The following is an 18512-nucleotide window of genomic DNA, read 5'->3' as shown; positions in this document are numbered from 1 at the left end:
TGTACATGTTAGTGAGCTACATAAATAAACTGAAGGAAGGACTAAGATAAGGAGAAAATGACGATATAAGAGGCTATAAGAGAAAGGAATGAGCAAAGAGAGGTGGGGAAGGAAGCTTGAAGGGTAGATGAGCGAGTCTCAGAGGGGGAAAAGAGATTTGGAAAGCTTTTGGATGAGATCATGGGAAGTAAAGATCTGTGTGTTTAATATGAGGCTTAACAGGGCTCGGCCTGGGCCCGCCTATTCTTTATAAAGGCGTACACACACACACAGTTCAGCATAGACCCCTCCTTTCTTTTTCTTTTTATGACTGGTTCTGTGATTGCAGATCCTGCTGACTACACACACACGCAGCTGCACCTGTCCCTGACACGGCTCAGCAGGAAGAGGCGTGGCCTTTCCTGCTGATTCTGCCTGCATTTAAAATACTTGAGCACCATGACAACACTGGTCACAGTTTCACCTCACTGCTTTCTCTTATCAGTGTTTTTATACTCAGAAAGTGAAGTAAGCGCTCTGCCTAAGTTCCTCTTCTACACTTGTTATGATATTTGCACTTAGCACAGCATCCGATCTGATCAAGGGAAGAGCGGCAAGAGTCTTTGTCTCAGAGGGATGAAATCCTGCTTAGAGCAATATGCACACAAAAAATGCTGTAACTGCAAAAAATCAAGAATAAAACCCTGACTGAGCTCTAAAATAAAGAAAATCACTGTATACTGTACAGTATATACTATGCATCCATTTATCAGTGCACTGCTCAAAGGAATATTCAGCCACACACATTCATGCATTTGTATCTTGCCTAAAGTTATTCTACATGCTGACTGTAGAAGTCAGGAATCAAACAACTGGCTATTTAAATGAGTAGATAATCTGCTTATTATGCATGCCTTAACATTAGACTCACTTTCACCACTCTACCAGTTTTACAGAGGAGTTTAGTGTACTTGAACAAGTAAATCAGATGGGGCTGGGGGTTAGTGGAAAAATAAATCATGCCATCAGCATTATCTCAGATTGGTGTTGAGACTTCAATTACTTAACGGGGACCTTGTGTTATAAACAGGCGGTGCAGTGTTACTCTGTTTCTTCTGCAGTCTGAAGTGTTATCTGCATGGCTGTCTAGTTTAACTGTATGCTGTGAATGATCGTGGATGGAAAAAATAAGACGAGTGTTGGAAAATGCGTCACAGTCTTCGCATATTTAAGAAAAAAAGGCAAAAAAAAATAGGAATGAGGAAGCCTTTGATCCTAAACTGATTCCTTCAATTAAGTGGCTTGGCCTTCTTTGCCATTTCTTTGATGGTGCTCTGCAAACATTTGAAGTAACAGGTAACAGCAAATTATTACTTGCATTCAGGTCACCATCTTTTCAAAATGCATTTGATATAAAATTGCACGCAGTGCTTTTTTGAAGCACTTGTAGATGCCAAGTTTGCCTGAGCATATTCATTGCTGTCTGTTTTGTTCCATGTCGGCTACTTAAGGTTAATTTGAATAGAGGAGTGTGTTTGGTTTAATGAGAGGGAGTGTTTGGGTAGAGGACAGACTGTCAGTGTGGTGCCACTGTTACGTCCCTGACTCATTTCCCTCTGAAGTGCCACGTTTGAATCACGCCCAGGGCTGTAATTATTCTTTGTAAGGCTCATTATGGTTGCAGGGAAACATACTGTCTGTGTCTGTGCAGCAAACCAGCTGTTCCAAGTGAACTCAAACATCGCTAACAGTTCAGCTGCTGCAGCCACATAAGCTGGCTGTAGCTATAGCTGATTAAAGATGTATGAATATTAGCAGGTATGCAGGAAGCAATGGTTTCCGTTTTTAATATTGTCCTAAGTAACATGACAGTACAGCATCACAGTACGGTTTGGTCTGTCTAATATTTGGCTCCAAATTAATTTTTAAAAGTTCAGTATAATAAGGTTTGATTTTATTTCATCTTAGCGAACAGTATGTGCTGGGACTTTGTAGTAGAGTGTTAATTCTAATTACTTCAAGTGTGTTTAGTTTATTTTTCCAATATTTAAATATGATAACATTTACAGAGGTTCATGCTGTATGTTTGGTCAGCATTACAGTCGCGTGGCTCAGTTTTTCACTGGTCTGCATACTCACGTCAGAGCTTTCTAATTATGTCCTTACTGCTTCTATATTAATTAGGAGGGTAAGAAGCTATCAAGTGCTTCTAATCAAATGCTCTTGATTAACGGATCATCAGCAAGTGTGACCGCTTTGGATACAAGCAGATGTTTTAGCAGTTTGCTGGTCTGAAGCAAATTCATGCCAATGTCAAGATGCAAATAAACAGCAAAAAGCCCAAGAGCTATGTGGCAGACATTGACATCAACCATGCTAACTGAGGTCTGCAAAGTTCTTGACTGTACGGTTAGAGAAACATGAATGTGTATGGTTTTTTTGGAGGTTTGCCAAGAGAAAGCCATCCCCTTCTCGTTTACGTTTGCAAAGTTGCATGTGAACAGACCACTCCTGGAACAGTGTCCTTTGGATATACAAGCCCAAGATATTTGGCCTGAATGTACAGTGCCACATTGATGAAAGTCAAACACAGCATATCAGCACAAACATCTCATACCAGCTGTCAAACACAGTGGTGATCATTTAGGGTGGTTTTACAGCCACGGGACTTCAGCCCCAGCAGTCATTGAGTCAACTCTGTGTACCAAAGAATTCTAGAGCCAAATGTGAGCTCTGTCCAGCAGCTAAAGCTTGGATGAAACTGGGTCATGCAACAGGATGATCTTATGTACACTACATCGTAATGGCTGAAAAAGAAAAAAACTCAACCTGAATGATGTAGCAGGAACTTATGAGACCTGTGCATAAACAAATGCCCACAAACCTCAATGAACTGAAGGAATGTTGTAAAAAAGAGTGGGCACAAATTCCTCCACAATGACGAGAGAGACTGATAAAGTCATACAATAAATGATCCCTTCAAGTTACTGCTGCTAAAACAAGCTGCTCCATAGTTTTCCACAGCATTGTAGCTACAACTTCCCAAATTTAGAATCTTCTGATTTTAGGGATCTCTGAACATTGTTAGCAGAACTAGTCCAGGTTTCTTTAAGAATAATGTTCGGCAGCTATGCCATTTTTAAATTGCCCAACAAATGTTTTTTGAGAATACAAAGTGCACAACGATAGCTCAAGTGATGAGCCCGTTATCAAATCATTTACAAGTTATATGGCGCCCTCTAGTGGTGGTACTTCAAGCATTAACTCATAGAAGGGATTCCTCACAGAGAAAATAAGTCGTTTAAAATGATTTAAACAAAGTCATTCAGTCTGTCTGTATCTGTAGTGCTGTCCGTGGTGGATAATTGGGTTCTTTGTGTACAGCAACACTAACCTTTGTGCATTTGTGTTTTTAGTGAAGGAGGAGTGTGCATCAGAGGAAGAAGAGGAGGTGGAGAAGGATGCTCTAGTGGAGGAGATTCTCCAGCAGGGAGACACAGCCATCATCTATCCTGAAGCCCCCGAGGACGAGCAGAGTCCGACAGAGACGGGAGGAGCCGATGAAAACGGTAACACGCCAACATCACATATTATACTGAATGTCATGATGCAGATGTTCAGGTATTACTATTGCTGTGTCAAAATTTCAAATTCTTTGATGTCAAGTACTACAAATTTCCAACTTCTTCCTGCTCAGCATTCTGGAGTTCATAGCATGCTATACTCAGCTTAGTACTCACCTCAGAAGTGAGCAGTAAATAAGTGGGATTGTGAATTGTTTGAAAAGCTGACAGGTAAACTAGTTGTTGGGGTGGATAACAAACGGCTGTATTTTCAGAGCTTTTATTTCAAACACTGAAGATCTCAGAACACATTTTCTTGATAATGGACCTCTGAGGTTATAATAAAAGATACAATCAGAAAAGTGAGATATTGTCACACAAATCTGCCATTTACAGTTGAGACACTAAGGTTCAAACTCCAAAGCATAACCACTAAACTCAAGTGTTGAGTGCTCCACTAGCAGCTGGTGAAGTTGAGGATAAAGTTGAGATAGCACAGGTCAAAGAACATTACTTACTTGGAGGAAGCTCTGAATGTTCTGGAGCACGAGAAAGGCATAAATGCTGAAATAATAACAGTAGCTGGCTTGTTATAGCTTTAAGGAAGATTTAAGGGCAAAGACAATAGTAAAACTTATACAGTCTAGAGAGGTTTTATGAAGGGCAGGTTATTGTCAGGCCTCCATACAGAGAGTGGGGAAACTATGTTGTTTATATCCAAAATATTTCGTTTATGTGTTGGACTTAACACAAAAAATGTTTGGGAAAACCAGAGGTAGATGCACAGGAATGTCACTTTTTCCTTCCATCCAGCTGGCTAGTTACTGTATGGAGAGTTGTGGATGCTGGAGAGCAAAGTTAAGGAAATGAGCTAACCAACATCAGAAAGGTGTAGGAGGAGGAGGAGCTGTTAGACATGCTTTTCATATGAAGTGTAAGAAAAAAAAATGAAGCATCATCTATCATCCACGTTTCCCTTTCTCTTCCACCACAGGAACACCTGATTCTTTTTCCCAGTTGCACACTTGCCCCTACTGCTCCCGGGGCTACAAACGCAACGCCTCACTGAAGGAACACATCAAGTATCGCCACGAGACCAGTGAGGATAACTACAGCTGCTCGCACTGCAGCTACACCTTTACCTATCGCTCGCAGCTGGAGAGGCACATGAGCCACCACAGGGGCTCCAGAGAGCAGGTAACACCTCTTAGGATGAGAACCGAAGACGCAATGCGCCAAACTAAGAGCGAAATCAGGTCTGATACGTGAAACTGTTACCCAGACTCAAATCTCTGCCTCAGGATCACTAGGATGAACATTTTGTCATGTTGTTCAACTTTAATTCACTGATATTTCTTTTTCGGTTTTAAAATTTTGTGCACTTTGATTTATTATGCATGAGATTCAGTCTGTTATGTAAGCAAAAACACGTCCCCAGTGCTCCTTTCAAACCTTCGAGCTACAGTTTTCAAAAATGTTAAAGCTTTCACACAGAATTCCTATGAAATATTCATCTGATATTAAAAGAACTGAACGACACAGAAAAATAATAGAGACCTTCTTCTTTTCTGACTCAGCGTCACGTTTCGCAGTCAACAGGAGGATCGGTAGGAACAGGTGGAACTCGCAAGTTCAAGTGTACCGAGTGTTCCAAGGCCTTCAAATACAAACACCACCTGAAGGAGCACCTGCGCATTCACAGCGGTGAGCTGCTGCACACATGCACAGTGTGCTACAACCTGTGTAGCTGTTCCAAACTGCAGGCCTCTAATCATCGAACATTTGTCTGCAATTACTGCATTTACAACTGACTAATAATTTTCATTAAATGTACACATTAACCGACTGAAAATTTTAGGTTGTTTTTTTCGTTCGTGTATTTAATTGGCACCGTGTATGTTAATGGACACCAGATTTCAGGTGTTCCATTAAAGCTGGTTAATATAGAGCATTTCCTTAGTGCACTTGGTAAGCTATGTCAATAACATAAGGCCTGGATGCCAGAAGGGCAGGGATAGCTCAGTAGGTAGAGTGGTGGCCCCATGATCGGAAGGTCGGGGGTTCGATTCCCCTGAACAGCTGCCCTGAGGTACCCCTGAGCAAGGTACCGTCCCTACACACTGCTCCGCCCAATGGCTGCCCACTGCTTCACTGAGTGAATGGGTTAAATGCAGAGAGCGATTTTCCCCACGGGGACCAATAAAGTACTTCTTCTTCTTCTTCTTCTTCTTCTTCTAATTGGCTCAGAATGGGCTGCTGGACGGCTTTGGAAAATATGTAAGAGGACAAACAAGTTTTACAGCTTTCCCTGCTGATAAAGTTCCCCCACAGCCATATATACTACAAAGAAAATATTTAAGTAAGAGTTAAACAGCTAAATTACAGAAAAGTTTAGTTAAAAAAAAAGACCATTTTCATCAATCAACCAAATCTTTATTTTTTATAAATACAGGACAGTCTGGGCAGTGAACTTCATTGTGTAGAAAAACTGAGAAGTGGTGTTAAAATTGCACTTCTTTATCTTATATTAAGATTTCTCAGGGGTCACATGTGTAGTTAAACGTCTTTACATTGACAGAAAGTGACGTTTCACTCGTCCGGCCCACTTAAGATCAGAGTGGGCTGTAGACACACTAATGCAGTTTGTCCAAATATGACATCATGAGGCCTCTAGTGCAAAATTGGTCAGTACATTTTTTTTAATAAAGTCTCATAAAAGTGCTTGTTTTATCAGTCGGGGGCTTTAAAGCTTTTTTGGATCTGTGCTGCTGTTTAAACGCTTTTTACCCCATCCCTGTTTCTTCAAAAGGGAACATAGGAATGTGTTTTGATGAATTGATCTAGTTAAGTGAAGGTTGCACTGACCTACTGCATCATCTTTTGCTACAGGTTGGTAATGGGTGTCCATTCCAGTTGCCATACCAAAGGAAGTTTAAATGCCCTGCTTTCCTTAAAGAAGGAAGTTAATACCCTTTACATATAACAAGTATTTTTAAATGGTTTTATGGCCGGAGTGACCAAACTCTGTTTTTCTGCTGTAATGAATCAATTTGTCAATTCTGTAAGTTGGGCTCAGTATCAAATCCCAACACTTTTCAAAATAAGTTACTAAAAATTTGAATTGTTTTTGGTTTTTCATGTTTTGAATCTTCTCTTTGAAAGTTTTGTCACTTCTCTCTCGCTCTCTGATACTTTTAGGTGAGAAACCATACGAATGCTCAAACTGCAAGAAGCGGTTCTCCCACTCAGGCTCCTACAGCTCCCACATCAGTAGCAAAAAGTGTGTGGGTGCTACGCCCCCCAACGGTGTTGCTCGAACATCGATTAAGTCCCCCCCAGCCCCTGCACAGACGAGACCTGTTGTGATCGCTCCAGCTCGTGTGGTTCTTAAAGACAAGACTGAAAGCAAACCCCTCCAGGAGCAGCTGCCTGTCACCCAGATCAAATCAGAACCTGTGGAAATTGAGTGCAAGCCTGTGACGGCGGCACCGGCAACTTCAGCCGGCAGTAACGGCGTGGTGAACGGAGGAACAGCACAGCCGATTGTGGTCCCAGCTGCAACCCTGCCTCAGGGTGTGGCTATGGTTGTACCAACAGTAGGTCTGATGTCACCCATCAGTATCAATCTTAATGACTTGCAGAATGTGCTCAAGGTGGCGATGGATGGAAATGTGCTCAGGCAGGTGCTGGGTTCAGCCAATGGGGTGGTGACGCAGGGGAAGCAGGGAATTGTGGTCCAGCAGCCGCAGCAACAGATCATCAGCCTTCCTGCCTTCGTGGATCACGACGGTACCACCAAGATCATCATCAACTACAGCATTAGCCCTGCTGCTGCCACAACTGCCACCGCCCAGCCTACACCGCTTGTTGTCAAAAATAACCCTACTCTGCCTCCCACTATCACGACTGTGGATGCTGCAGCTCCCACTCCAACCACAACAACTAAACCCCAAACCCAAGAGGCGGCCGACCTTAGGATTATCAAGAAAGAACCGGAAGCAGTCCCCATCGCAGATGTGGAGAAGGAGGCATCCACGCAGACAGAAAAGGCAACCGATAAAACTTCAGAAGCAGCTCAGAAGCCAAAGCCCAACAGCACCAGTACATGTTTACTTTGCGATGACTGTCCTGACAATCTGGAGGCGCTGCATCTCCTCCAGCATCGCAAAGCAGCCAATGGCGAGGCCGTCGACTCTGCTGCTTTGGACCCATCTTTCGCCGCCTTGCTAAACGAGGCAGGGGTGACCCTGGAGGAGCCGCCTGTCGTCGATCTCCTCTCACTTCTTAAGACATACTTTGCCTCCAACGCCAATCCCAGTGATGAGGAGCTGACAAAGATCTCAGAGTCTGTCAGTATCCCAGTGGATGTGGTTAGAAAGTGGTTTATGAAGATGAACTCGGGGAAAAGTGTGAGCAAGCGCCACAATGATTCAACTTCAGTTTCTAAAGACACTGAAGCCACAAATTCCAGCTCAGAGGTCACTGTGAATCAGAATGAAAAGGAAGAAGAAGACAATACAATCAAGGAGGTATCCAACAAAGCCTCGTCAGACTCTCGCAGCGCCTCCCCATCAGACTCTGAATCACTCAACAACGAGGACCTTGTCATCGTTAAAAGTGAGCCAGAAGACCCGGAAGCTTCTGACTCCCAGGCGGAACCTCTGGACCTCTCTCTTCCTAAACAGATCGCAACAGAATCGGAAAACAAAATGACTACACCTCCCGCCAAGCAGCAAGAACAGCCTCTGAACCTGACCTGCTTAAGGAAGGAGGAGCTCGAGGGTCGAACCATCTATGTGACCACACCTCAGACCGGAAGAGCTGTTAACATCGTCACTGCCGCACAGCTTCCTACCTTAGTTGCCATCGCTGGTCAGGGCTGCCTCAACACCACCACGAAGCGCACCATCCTCATCCCCCAGCTCACATATACCTACGCCACTACAGCTGGCAACGCCACTGGAGCAAAGACTGTTGTTCTCAATGGTCATAAGGTTAGTAATGCAAAACAGTTACTTCTTATACCTTTTTTATTCATACAATGTGATTATTTTTTCTTATTATAAAGGTTTTATATCTTTTATTTGATCACTGTGATCACCAGTCACCAGGAACTAGCAACTCAAATGAATGGATTTGAATTAATTTGCTTGTGCTGAATAACTGAGAAAGAACTGAAACTTTTCAAGTCACATTATGAAAGTACTTTGAGAGCGAGACATAGCTGCTTGTGTAGTCTGTCATCCAACATCAGAATAAATGGGAAGCTGATCATTGCGGCGAGTGATAACCATGTTATATGTAAAAAAAGTTAGCAAGAAGTTTCTAATTAGAGCTCTGTTTGATTCCCTAAAGTGAATGCTTGTCATGCACGCCTACTTTGAAGTACTGAAGCAAAGAGTATGTGTCTATTTGTACCGAGACAAATTCAGTACCTGGAGAGTCGACTATACATAAGTCTTAATTACAAAAAACCCCAAAAACACTGAAGTGGAAGAGGTATAAAAACCTTGTTGTTGCAGTTTGCAGTTTTTATTGGTTAGTTAGTTCTTCAAATTTCTATACGACTTTCCCAGAGCCTAACTTGACACTGCACTATTTGTTTTATGTAACTAAAATTTTCCCCTTTAACTGGAAATTGAAGAAAAGGAGAAAATTCTCACTTTTGACCAGTCCAGAATTGATTATTGCAATGACTATTTCTTTTTTTAATCAAGTTTCTTTGCAGGGAGTGAGGGTTGTTTCCTTTTACACTGAAACAAACTACTTACAAACTAAGCATCTATAGATTACTGGAAAGACTAACATGCTACCTTTAGGTGCATTTTGCTGTGGAAAGTACCAGCGTTAACCCAAAATAAAAAGCATCCTGTTAGTGTCAGTCCTTCAACACAAAAAAACTGAAGAAATGTGCGTCAAGAGAAATAGAAAATTCCAAAAGCCTGAGACATGCTGAGTTCAGCAGTCAAAGTGAGAATCGGTAGTCAAGCCACAAAGCAGTCATGAAAGTCTGCAAGAAGCCGTTATATGCTATATAAGAAACGGCAACAAACATTAGTTACTTGAGCTGGAGCCAGTCAGAGTCAGAATGTACCAGACATCGTTAGCATTGCGGTTGCCACTTACGATGACCTGAAGTCATTATTTTACCAGTAATGACTCATTAGTTTTTAGGTAATTCTCCGATTCCATTAACTTGAACTGTTCCTATCTACTTCACCAATACCATTAGCTCAGTTTCAATCGATGGCAGTAGCCCCGTGAACTCATTAAACATTTCAATAACATCCTGTCCTCGTTACATGTGATGACTTTGTAGAACACCCAAACTGCCTTTGAGTAATACGATATCCTCAAACCAAATTTACTTAAACATGAAACCTCGTGTCTGTGGAGCTGCTGATAGAAACCATCTGGACAGTGCACCGCAGCATGAATTTCATCAGTAGATGTGGGTCGAACTATCCAGTTCAGTTCAGTTTTATTTATATAGCACCAAATCACAACAGCAGTCGCTTCAAGGCACTTTATTTTGTAAGGTAACGACGCTAATATAATAGACAGAAAATGTCCAAAATCAAACGACCCCCTGTGAGTGAGCACATGGCAACAGTGGAGAGGATAAACTCCCTTTTAAGAGGAAAAATCTCCAACAGAACCACGCTCAGGGCCAAGCAGCCATTGACTTAAATTAGCAAAGGGGAGACAGCTCAGTTAATCCAGCATTAGTTAATCTATATCTTTAAACCTTAATGATTATCCAGATGATTGAGTTAGGGGGGACGAGTTCTTATGAAGGGGAAAAACTATCCAAAGAGCTCAAATACGAGGCTGTTATATGTGCAGGGCTGTAAACATGCATTTTAAATGTGAGTCTTAAGGTATCGACTTGCTTTTGCAGCCAGCCTATAGTGTCACCTAGAGGATTTTTTGTGTTTGCACTCGGGTCTTAGCTTCACATTTCCACCCATGATTGTTGCTGCTTAATTCTCAGTAAGTTAGAGTATTCACACTAGGAGAATTATCTACCTCTAAAGTGAAGAGCTTCACTGCAGGCTCTCAGGAAAACATTTTCAAGAACAACTCAGTCAAAGAATGAGCTCTTCACATACCTGTCACACAATATTTATGGTGAAACTAGCTTTCCTGAAGGGTAGGATGGGAGAGTAAATAATGTGACTCCGACATACTGTAATTCTGTTTACAACAGGAGAAGCGTTTGGAGAGCAGCTCCGAGGGTGTTTCCACAGTGGAGGAGCAGAACGACTCAGATTCAGCCGTGGCGATGAAGAAGCGGCGGCTAGAAAATGGCGTCTACCCCTGTGATCTTTGTTCCAAGGTCTTCCAGAAGGGCAGCTCCCTGCTCAGGCACAAATATGAACACACAGGTACGTCTTGTTTAAGTGAATTTTTCAGCTTTAGTCTATTAAGCAGGATTTCTGTTACTTCTCAAAAGAGTTCTACTTTTGAAGGCTGTGTTTTTACGTGTGACATCATCCCTCGTTAACTACGCGGTACTCTGAGACTTTTATGGGACACCTGGCCTGTAAATGTCCCAGTTGTCATCAGTGCTTATAGACACGTAACTCGTGCGGTGAATTAAAAAGGATGTTTTCCTAGTAGCTCCAGGTAGCATCATATTGGCAGTGGTTTTATTCAAATCTGTTAGCGGTTATCTTTACTCTGCACTACTGTGTTTTGGTTCAGCCTTGACATCCACTTTAAAAAAAGGAAAGAAAAGAGAAAGAAAGAAAACATCCTTATACTTACAAATTGGCCGTACTCTTATAACATATGAGCTTTGTTAGTGAGATTTTCTTTTGGCAGGGGATGTTAAAAACTATTAAACGCTATACTCTAAAGACACTTTAAAGTCTGTTTCATAAAAGCCTCTGATAATGTGTGGCTTTGATCATTTTGTATGGGTATGTCAGCAATTACTTTTCCAGGTGCTGAGAGTTCTGAATACTTAAAACAAACATTGGCTCCCAAGCTTTTTTTGCTTTTTAACAATTTAAACTTCTGATTCCCTGATTTGAGCAAATTAAAAAATATATATATATATTTGTGTAATTCTCCCAATGGATTGTAAAGTATCAGGTTATTTTTTCATAGTTAATTGTTTTGCCTTTAGGCGTTTTGTTGTATTTCCAAAATGTTTTTGCTAGAACAAACTCCAACTGATATTTAGTATAATATGGCTCCCAATGAAGAAATGCTAGAAATATTCACATTTTTGGAACTGGCACTAGTAAATCTTAAAGTTAAACATTCAGTTGTTTGGGAAATAAAGCAGCAGTTTCTGTCTGTTTTTAATTTAAAGGTACAATGCATATAATTAACATGAGCCCTTAGGTTCATCATGTAAATTAACTAGATTTAGTCATGCATGTTAATCTTTATCTGTAGTGCATCTGGAGATTGATGGCAGTGACAGCCACTGCCAGCAGCTGTCTGCTTCCCTCACTGCAGAGTACCTTTAATGCATCTGGGTTTGTGTTAAAGAGACCTGTGATTCGGCTGCAGTCTTATTTACCTGTCCAGTGTAAACCTCAGATAGGCCTGCACTGCTGCTGGTACAAGGACAGTGAAGTGGACAAACAAACTTGTGTGAAATCTTTATTGTTATATTCATGCTGACAAAGAGACAGATGTTTAGCTACGGTAACAAATCTCTATTCTGTATCACCTAATTATTATAGTTACAAACGCATTCATTTATTTATGCCATTTTAATTATATTTATGTAATATTTGAATTGTTCAAACCTGCTTATGTTTATTTGAATGAACACGCAAGCTTGATTGATGGCAGGGCATGTTTATTTATATAGTGCATTTCATTACAAGTATAAAAGCGTGCCACAGGCAGTGAAACAACAAAATAATAAATAATAATAAAACAAATCAAACCAAAATAAGGAACACTTGCTTTGAATATTTTTTTCTATACTCTGTTACACTTAATGCAGGCAAAGAAGCACAGTTCCTCTCTAACGCGCTCTGGTTTCATCTGCAGGAAAACGACCCCACGAGTGCAACGTCTGCAAGAAGGCTTTCAAACACAAACACCACCTGATCGAACACTCGAGGCTGCACTCCGGTGAGAAACCTTACCAGTGCGACAAGTGCGGGAAGCGTTTCTCTCACTCAGGCTCGTACTCCCAGCATATGAATCACCGCTACTCCTATTGCAAGAAGGACGGGCCAAACTCGGGCTCCGGCTCGGGGCCACCCAGGGATCAGTCAGAGCTCGGCAGCCCAAGCGGCAGACTGCAGTCAGACAGCCGGACCACGACCCCGCCCTCCCAAATGGACTCAGACGAGAGGGAGAGTGAGGAAGAGGAAGACGAGGCCATCTGCATGGACGACATACGGGTGGTGCAGGTGGACGACGGCGAGTGCGAGATCTACGAGGGTAACTTTGACGACGATGATGAGGAGGAAGAGGGAGAGGAATTAGCAGAGGAAGAGGCGACAGCAGAAGAAGAAGAGACTGAAAAAGAGAAGGAGCAGGAGTTTGCCTGTGACGTAGTAGAAGTGGAGCTGGGAGATGACCACGTGGAGGACGCCGAGATGGAGGAAAGAACCGAAGAAAAGGAGGAATCAGCAAGTGTGGATGCAGAGAAAGCGGCAGACTGTGAAGTCAATACAGACAGCAGCATCAGGGACGGGACAGGAAACACCGAAACAACAGAGGAAGCGGTGACAGACACCAAATGAAGGAAGAAAATTCCTCGGGACAGTTTGAGTGTGTCGGTCATTGAAGTCGGGTAATCTTAGACAAAAACCACATCTTGCCATCAGAAGAAAGTCACGGCAGTTGCCTGATCTTAACGGTCCACTACTGTGTACAAAAACCCAGGTGTGCCTGAACTTGGAAAAAGAAAAAAAGAAAAAGAAAAAAAGAAAAAACGTGACTTTTTCTTTGTGAAAATGAAATATCAGTGTTTAAAATTGTTTATAGAAGTACAGATTTTAAAGTAGAACTCACCCATCAACTCATTAGACTTGTTACTGAGACATCCCAGGTTGCTTTGTCTTTTCTTTTCATTCAATCAGTGTTAACTAATCGTGTTCTTGTTTGAAAACCTTTTAACCTTTAAAGATGAGAAAGATTTCTATACCTTTTTATTGCCAATGAAGTTTCCTAAAATCAGTATTTTATTGAGTTCTACGAACAAAAACCTCTGCACTACAGTATTCCTGGTTTACCTATGGATACATGCCTCATGCATTGTATGCCCTTCAGTGTTATATATGTACACTAGCTAGCGAAATGTTGTTTGTGTTAGTGTTACTCTTTGCTAGCTAGCATTACTGTTGATTTCAGTTTGACTGTTAGCCTTAAGGAAAACAAAGTATTCTTGGGGAGGGTTGGGGGGTGGGATGGGGAGTCCGGGATGAGAATGCGGCTTCTGTACGCCATAACCAAATTTGTCCTATCAGGGAAGGCAGAGTCACAACCTCAAAGCCAGCATGGCGCACCTTTGTTTTGCTGCGCAGCACTGCCCGGACGGGTGGAGTCTCCAGGTGAAGACATAAAAGCAGACTCCGACCTCGTGGCTCGGCTGTGGATCCAAAACAGACGCGCCTGTTCTTACCAAGCTTCTCCTTATTTTGGTTGACTTTAGTTCTCAGCGAGTGTTTCAGTATTATCGGCTTATATATGAAGTCAAACTGTACGTGAAGGATCGGGGCTTTTTTTCCTGCTCCACCCCAATGCCTCCAGCCTTATGCAAGACCTGTGTGCTGTTAAAAGTGCCATTGAACAGTGTTATTATTTTTTTTCCTCACACATGTAGCCAGTATTATGTCCCTCTGTTACTTACACAGGAGCCATGTTGACTAATGTTTGTTGACTTGCACAGAACAGCAGATTTGTCACAGCAACAAAGAAGGACACTTGAGAAACAGTATTTGGGCTGTTTTGTCTGTAAAAAGACAGACCCCTTGTCCAAATAGCCCACTTGGGGGTGACGTCTTGTTTTATTTTATCTGCCAAACTAAAAGCTAGAATTATTTAGTTTACAATGATTAACTTGTCTTTTTGAAAAACAAGTTAAAGCCAGAGAATGTTTAGCACTTTTCTATTAGTAAATTAAATCTACAGGCATGTCTAAAGGTTCTGCTTTTGTTCCTGGTACTTAAAATTGCATATTTGCTCTTGACTAAAACTTTTTTGTTATGAATTACTAACTCATCAGTATCCAATGGCTGCAGCTTGTAGGTCCAAAGTGTGAGGTTTAGAGCAGTGTTTTTAAAATGCCTTCTAATGTAAGATAATCAGTTTCCAACTTTCGAACTGCATAAATCCAAATTTTTAAGAACCCCTCAACACTCAAACTCAGTAATGTGCCTCACCAGGTCGGCTCAGGAAGAGATAAACCAGACCAAACCCACAAAAGTTTAAAGTATAAAACAATGATAGAGAGACTCAGTAAGTTAGTCTCACTTGTGCACTTATTATTTTCAGATGACGATTAAAAGAAACTAATTCATTGTGGCAAGCTGTCCCGCACTTGAGGTAACAAGCGTTAGTGAATGTGGTCTCTGTTGAAGAGTTTTGCTTTGGTTTTACCAGACAGTGTTTATAGTATTAATCTGTTTTACTTTTTTTGTTTTAAAAGTATGTCCTCTGTATGTTTTTGTCAACAATGGCAGTATTAGAACCCTTTTCACAGATTAAAAAAAATATACCTGTTTAGTTTTTAGAAGACTTTTTTATATTTATGTGTCTTATTTTTATATTTTCTTTTATGGTTATTTATTACACATTGTAGTGTACATTACTGTAGTTTGAATTGATACAATAATATATTTTAGTATGAAAAATAATCTCGAGACAAACAAAAAAAAATAAATCCCAAAATGTGGTTCTGGGAAATGAAGTTTGTTTTAACAAAAAATGAAAAAAAGAAAGACATTAAAGGAAAAAAAACCTAAAAATATAAAACATGTATTCTGTAAACTTGACTTCTGTTTTAAGCTAAAAAAGACAAAGAAAAAAAAACAGGAATGAAGTGACAAATAGAAACTGTTACATGTGCATCCGCTCTTTGCGTCGTTATAAAGCTACTGAATTCTAAAACTTTTTAAAAGCATGAGTCGTCGCCGTTTAAATGAAGGATCTTGTTATGAAGACGTTACTCCTCCCCTTTTTAAATTTCTTTTTATTTTGAAGCCAAATTTCCAACGTCCCGTCACCCTGTTTTCCGTTCTGTGCCAACTTGTTCCATTGTACTGTTGAAGGCTGCATATTGTTTGTCCTCTCCGCACCCTTTGTAAATCCACTGTCTTTTTGTATTGTTTTTATTTTAGGTTTGCTCCATTTCTATGACTCCCCATCACAATAAAATGTAAGACAGCAATTCAAACTGACTGGATTGTTTTGTTAGTCATCTGATGGAAATTTTCTGTAAGGTCGTTTCCTCAGAAGGTTTCGAGTAACACCGGAGGTCTTTCCATCTATAAATATATCAAAAAAAGAAAAAAAATGCAAATGAATATTTCTATGAATATTTATATAAATATATGAATATAAGTCGTGTGTTTATCAAGCAGCTACTGAGATTATCTGAACAGTAAAAGAGACAGACTTCCCTCATAATGATGAAAAAGAAAACTTTTTTTTTGTAGAATATGAATCAAAATGAGGGACTGAACACATAAGCTCAGCAGAAAAGTCTGCTGAAGCATTAAGATAAGACAAGAAAGCCCTTTTCCCATAGACTTAGATTGAATGGAAATGTTTTTTGCAGCCACATCTATCGCCATCTGCTGGCCTTCAGATAGGATGCAGGTTCAAGGCTTCTGACCTGGAAGCTTCATCCATATTGTAATACTGTATAGAAGCAGCACAATATATATTTTGAGGAATGATATGAGTGGGAAAAGTCCAAAAATGACACTCCATTACTTTATGTATGCAAGAGGACTTAAAGCTACTTAAATCTTCTTTTACACGCATGTTATCAACCCACATCAGAGTTTATAGTTCAGCTGCAAGAACTCAATCAACTCATTACAGACTCAGGTATCTAACGACTTGATAGACAGTAAAATGCTGAGCATACGAATAATCTTGGAGTAAAGAAGACATTCAGAATTTATTCACATACCGCTGTAATCAATCACATGTATCTGGGATAATAAGTAAGCCACTTATACAAGTGTGGATGCTTTAAACTTCACTGTCATCTAACCTAAAAGTGGTAGTAGAAGACATCCTGTAACTTTTGAATCGAGCTATCTGCAAAGAGATGTTTTAATGTATAACGTATGTAAAACAAAAAAAGTAATGTAATAGTTTTTGGCACCGATTCAAAACAGAGTAAAATACTAAAAATGAGAGAGTTTTTTCCGTTTTGTTTGGATATCCTAAATCTAAATGAAGACGTATCACCAGGTGGCGCTGTGAGACCAGGAAACATTTTTACAATGCCAGAAAGCCCACAGGGCTGCAGACCACAATATCTCCTGAGATCAGCCATTCATAAACTATTGAGTTATGAGCCATTATTATTAAAAATCATCATGTGTCCTTTGAGTGGTAAGAAGAATTGCAATCTATGAGTATGAATCCATGCAATCTAGCAATTATCTTACTCACCCATGAGCAAATGACAGATTATATGCATGGCTGGTTCCAGCTTTAATGTACAATTAGAGGGGAAATATGCAGTGGGGATTATGAGGACGCAAAGCAACAAAAAGAGTTTTCTAACAGCATTTTGAAAGCTTGAAGAGGATGATTAGACAGCATATAAGCAGCTGTTATTAGAAAACCTCCCCCAGTATCCAGGTTATTATGAAAATAAACACTAATAATAGACTTTTACTCCAAGTGTGCACTTTTAGTTATAAATGGAGTTAATCAAGCTTTTATAAATATTCGTGACACAGCCGATTGTTGCTCTTACTGTTGTTCAGTTGCTGTGTGCATCATGAGGGGAGTCAAAACTAAGCAGCAGTTGTTCTATATTCAGAGTCCATTTTTTGTAGGAACTAGTGATTTCACATCAGACATGACATAACAACAGAGAGGGGGGGATGCAAGATGGAAGTTGATGTGGTGAAGCAACCTTGTGATTAAATCTGATGCTTGCTTTTTGCTTTGTGTTTTTGTAAGCTTGTTTGCAAATGGAAACATAATCAGCCTGACATAGAGACGAGTTTCCTGGGTTTGGGTTGTTGTCAGGATTTGGAAACACATACAGTGTTTACATACACATACCTTATTATTACCAAGGATTTCAGCAGTTTAGTGAACCAGAGGTTTGATTTGGTACCCTATACCAGGGGTGTCTAATCCAGGCCTCAAAGGCCAGTGTCCTGCAGGTTTTAGACGTGTCCTCGATCCAACACAGCTGATTTAAATGGCTAAATTACCTCCTCAAAATGTTTTGCAGTTCTTCAGAGGCCTGCTAATGAACTAATTATTTGATTCAGGTGTGTTGACCCAGGGTGATATCTAAAACCTGCAGGACACCGGCCCTTGAGGTAGACACCCCTGTCCTATACTGTTGTGTTATAGGCACTGTGTGTTGTCATATTTCTCTTTCTTTGTGCTCATTAATGCCACTTAAATGCATGTCTGATTTAGTTTAATTAATTTTTATTAAGACTTTGCCTTTGTTGTCGTTTCTTCTTCAATCATATTCATTTCCAACAGTTAGCATGAAGCATTTCAGATCTCTCTGAAGCCGTTTTTCATCCTTTTGTTGTTATTTTCCTCAGTTTTTTGTTGATTCACACCTTTTCTTTTTTAGGTTGTTTGTGCATTAGCATCACTTTAGCGCGTCTGTGTGTGTTTCTCTCTTTGGTTAAGTCCATCACTTTTTGTCTTTGTAGTTTTGCATCTTGTTGTGGTTATTTTATGTCACTTTTGGTTGCTTGCTGCAATTTTATAAACATTTTGAAATGTCTTTACAAGCCCAAATTCAGATAAGCTGCACACATCCATGCACCA

General features: G+C 40.5%; 1 protein-coding gene across 2 annotated transcripts in view; it reads left to right on the top strand.

Moving 5' to 3' along the window:
• Window positions 1-15271, top strand: part of LOC102213406 (zinc finger E-box-binding homeobox 1-like) — a 72737-nt gene extending 57466 nt beyond the window's left edge. For both annotated transcript variants that reach the window (XM_005740763.2, XM_005740764.2), the window contains exons 3-8: window positions 3396-3548; window positions 4537-4739; window positions 5120-5246; window positions 6741-8536; window positions 10753-10930; window positions 12561-15271. In XM_005740763.2, the coding sequence (XP_005740820.1) occupies window positions 3396-3548; window positions 4537-4739; window positions 5120-5246; window positions 6741-8536; window positions 10753-10930; window positions 12561-13264 (3161 nt within the window). In that variant the 3' untranslated portion in view covers window positions 13265-15271. The remainder of the gene's footprint in view (window positions 1-3395; window positions 3549-4536; window positions 4740-5119; window positions 5247-6740; window positions 8537-10752; window positions 10931-12560) is intronic.
• Window positions 15272-18512: the final 3241 nt, after the last annotated feature.

The sequence above is a fragment of the Pundamilia nyererei genome, unplaced genomic scaffold, assembly GCF_000239375.1.
Source record: "Pundamilia nyererei isolate P.nyererei 1_Seehausen unplaced genomic scaffold, PunNye1.0 scaffold00103, whole genome shotgun sequence".
In the NCBI taxonomy this organism is placed as follows: Eukaryota; Metazoa; Chordata; class Actinopteri; order Cichliformes; family Cichlidae; genus Pundamilia; species Pundamilia nyererei.
This window is presented reverse-complemented; position numbering and strand designations above follow the sequence as displayed.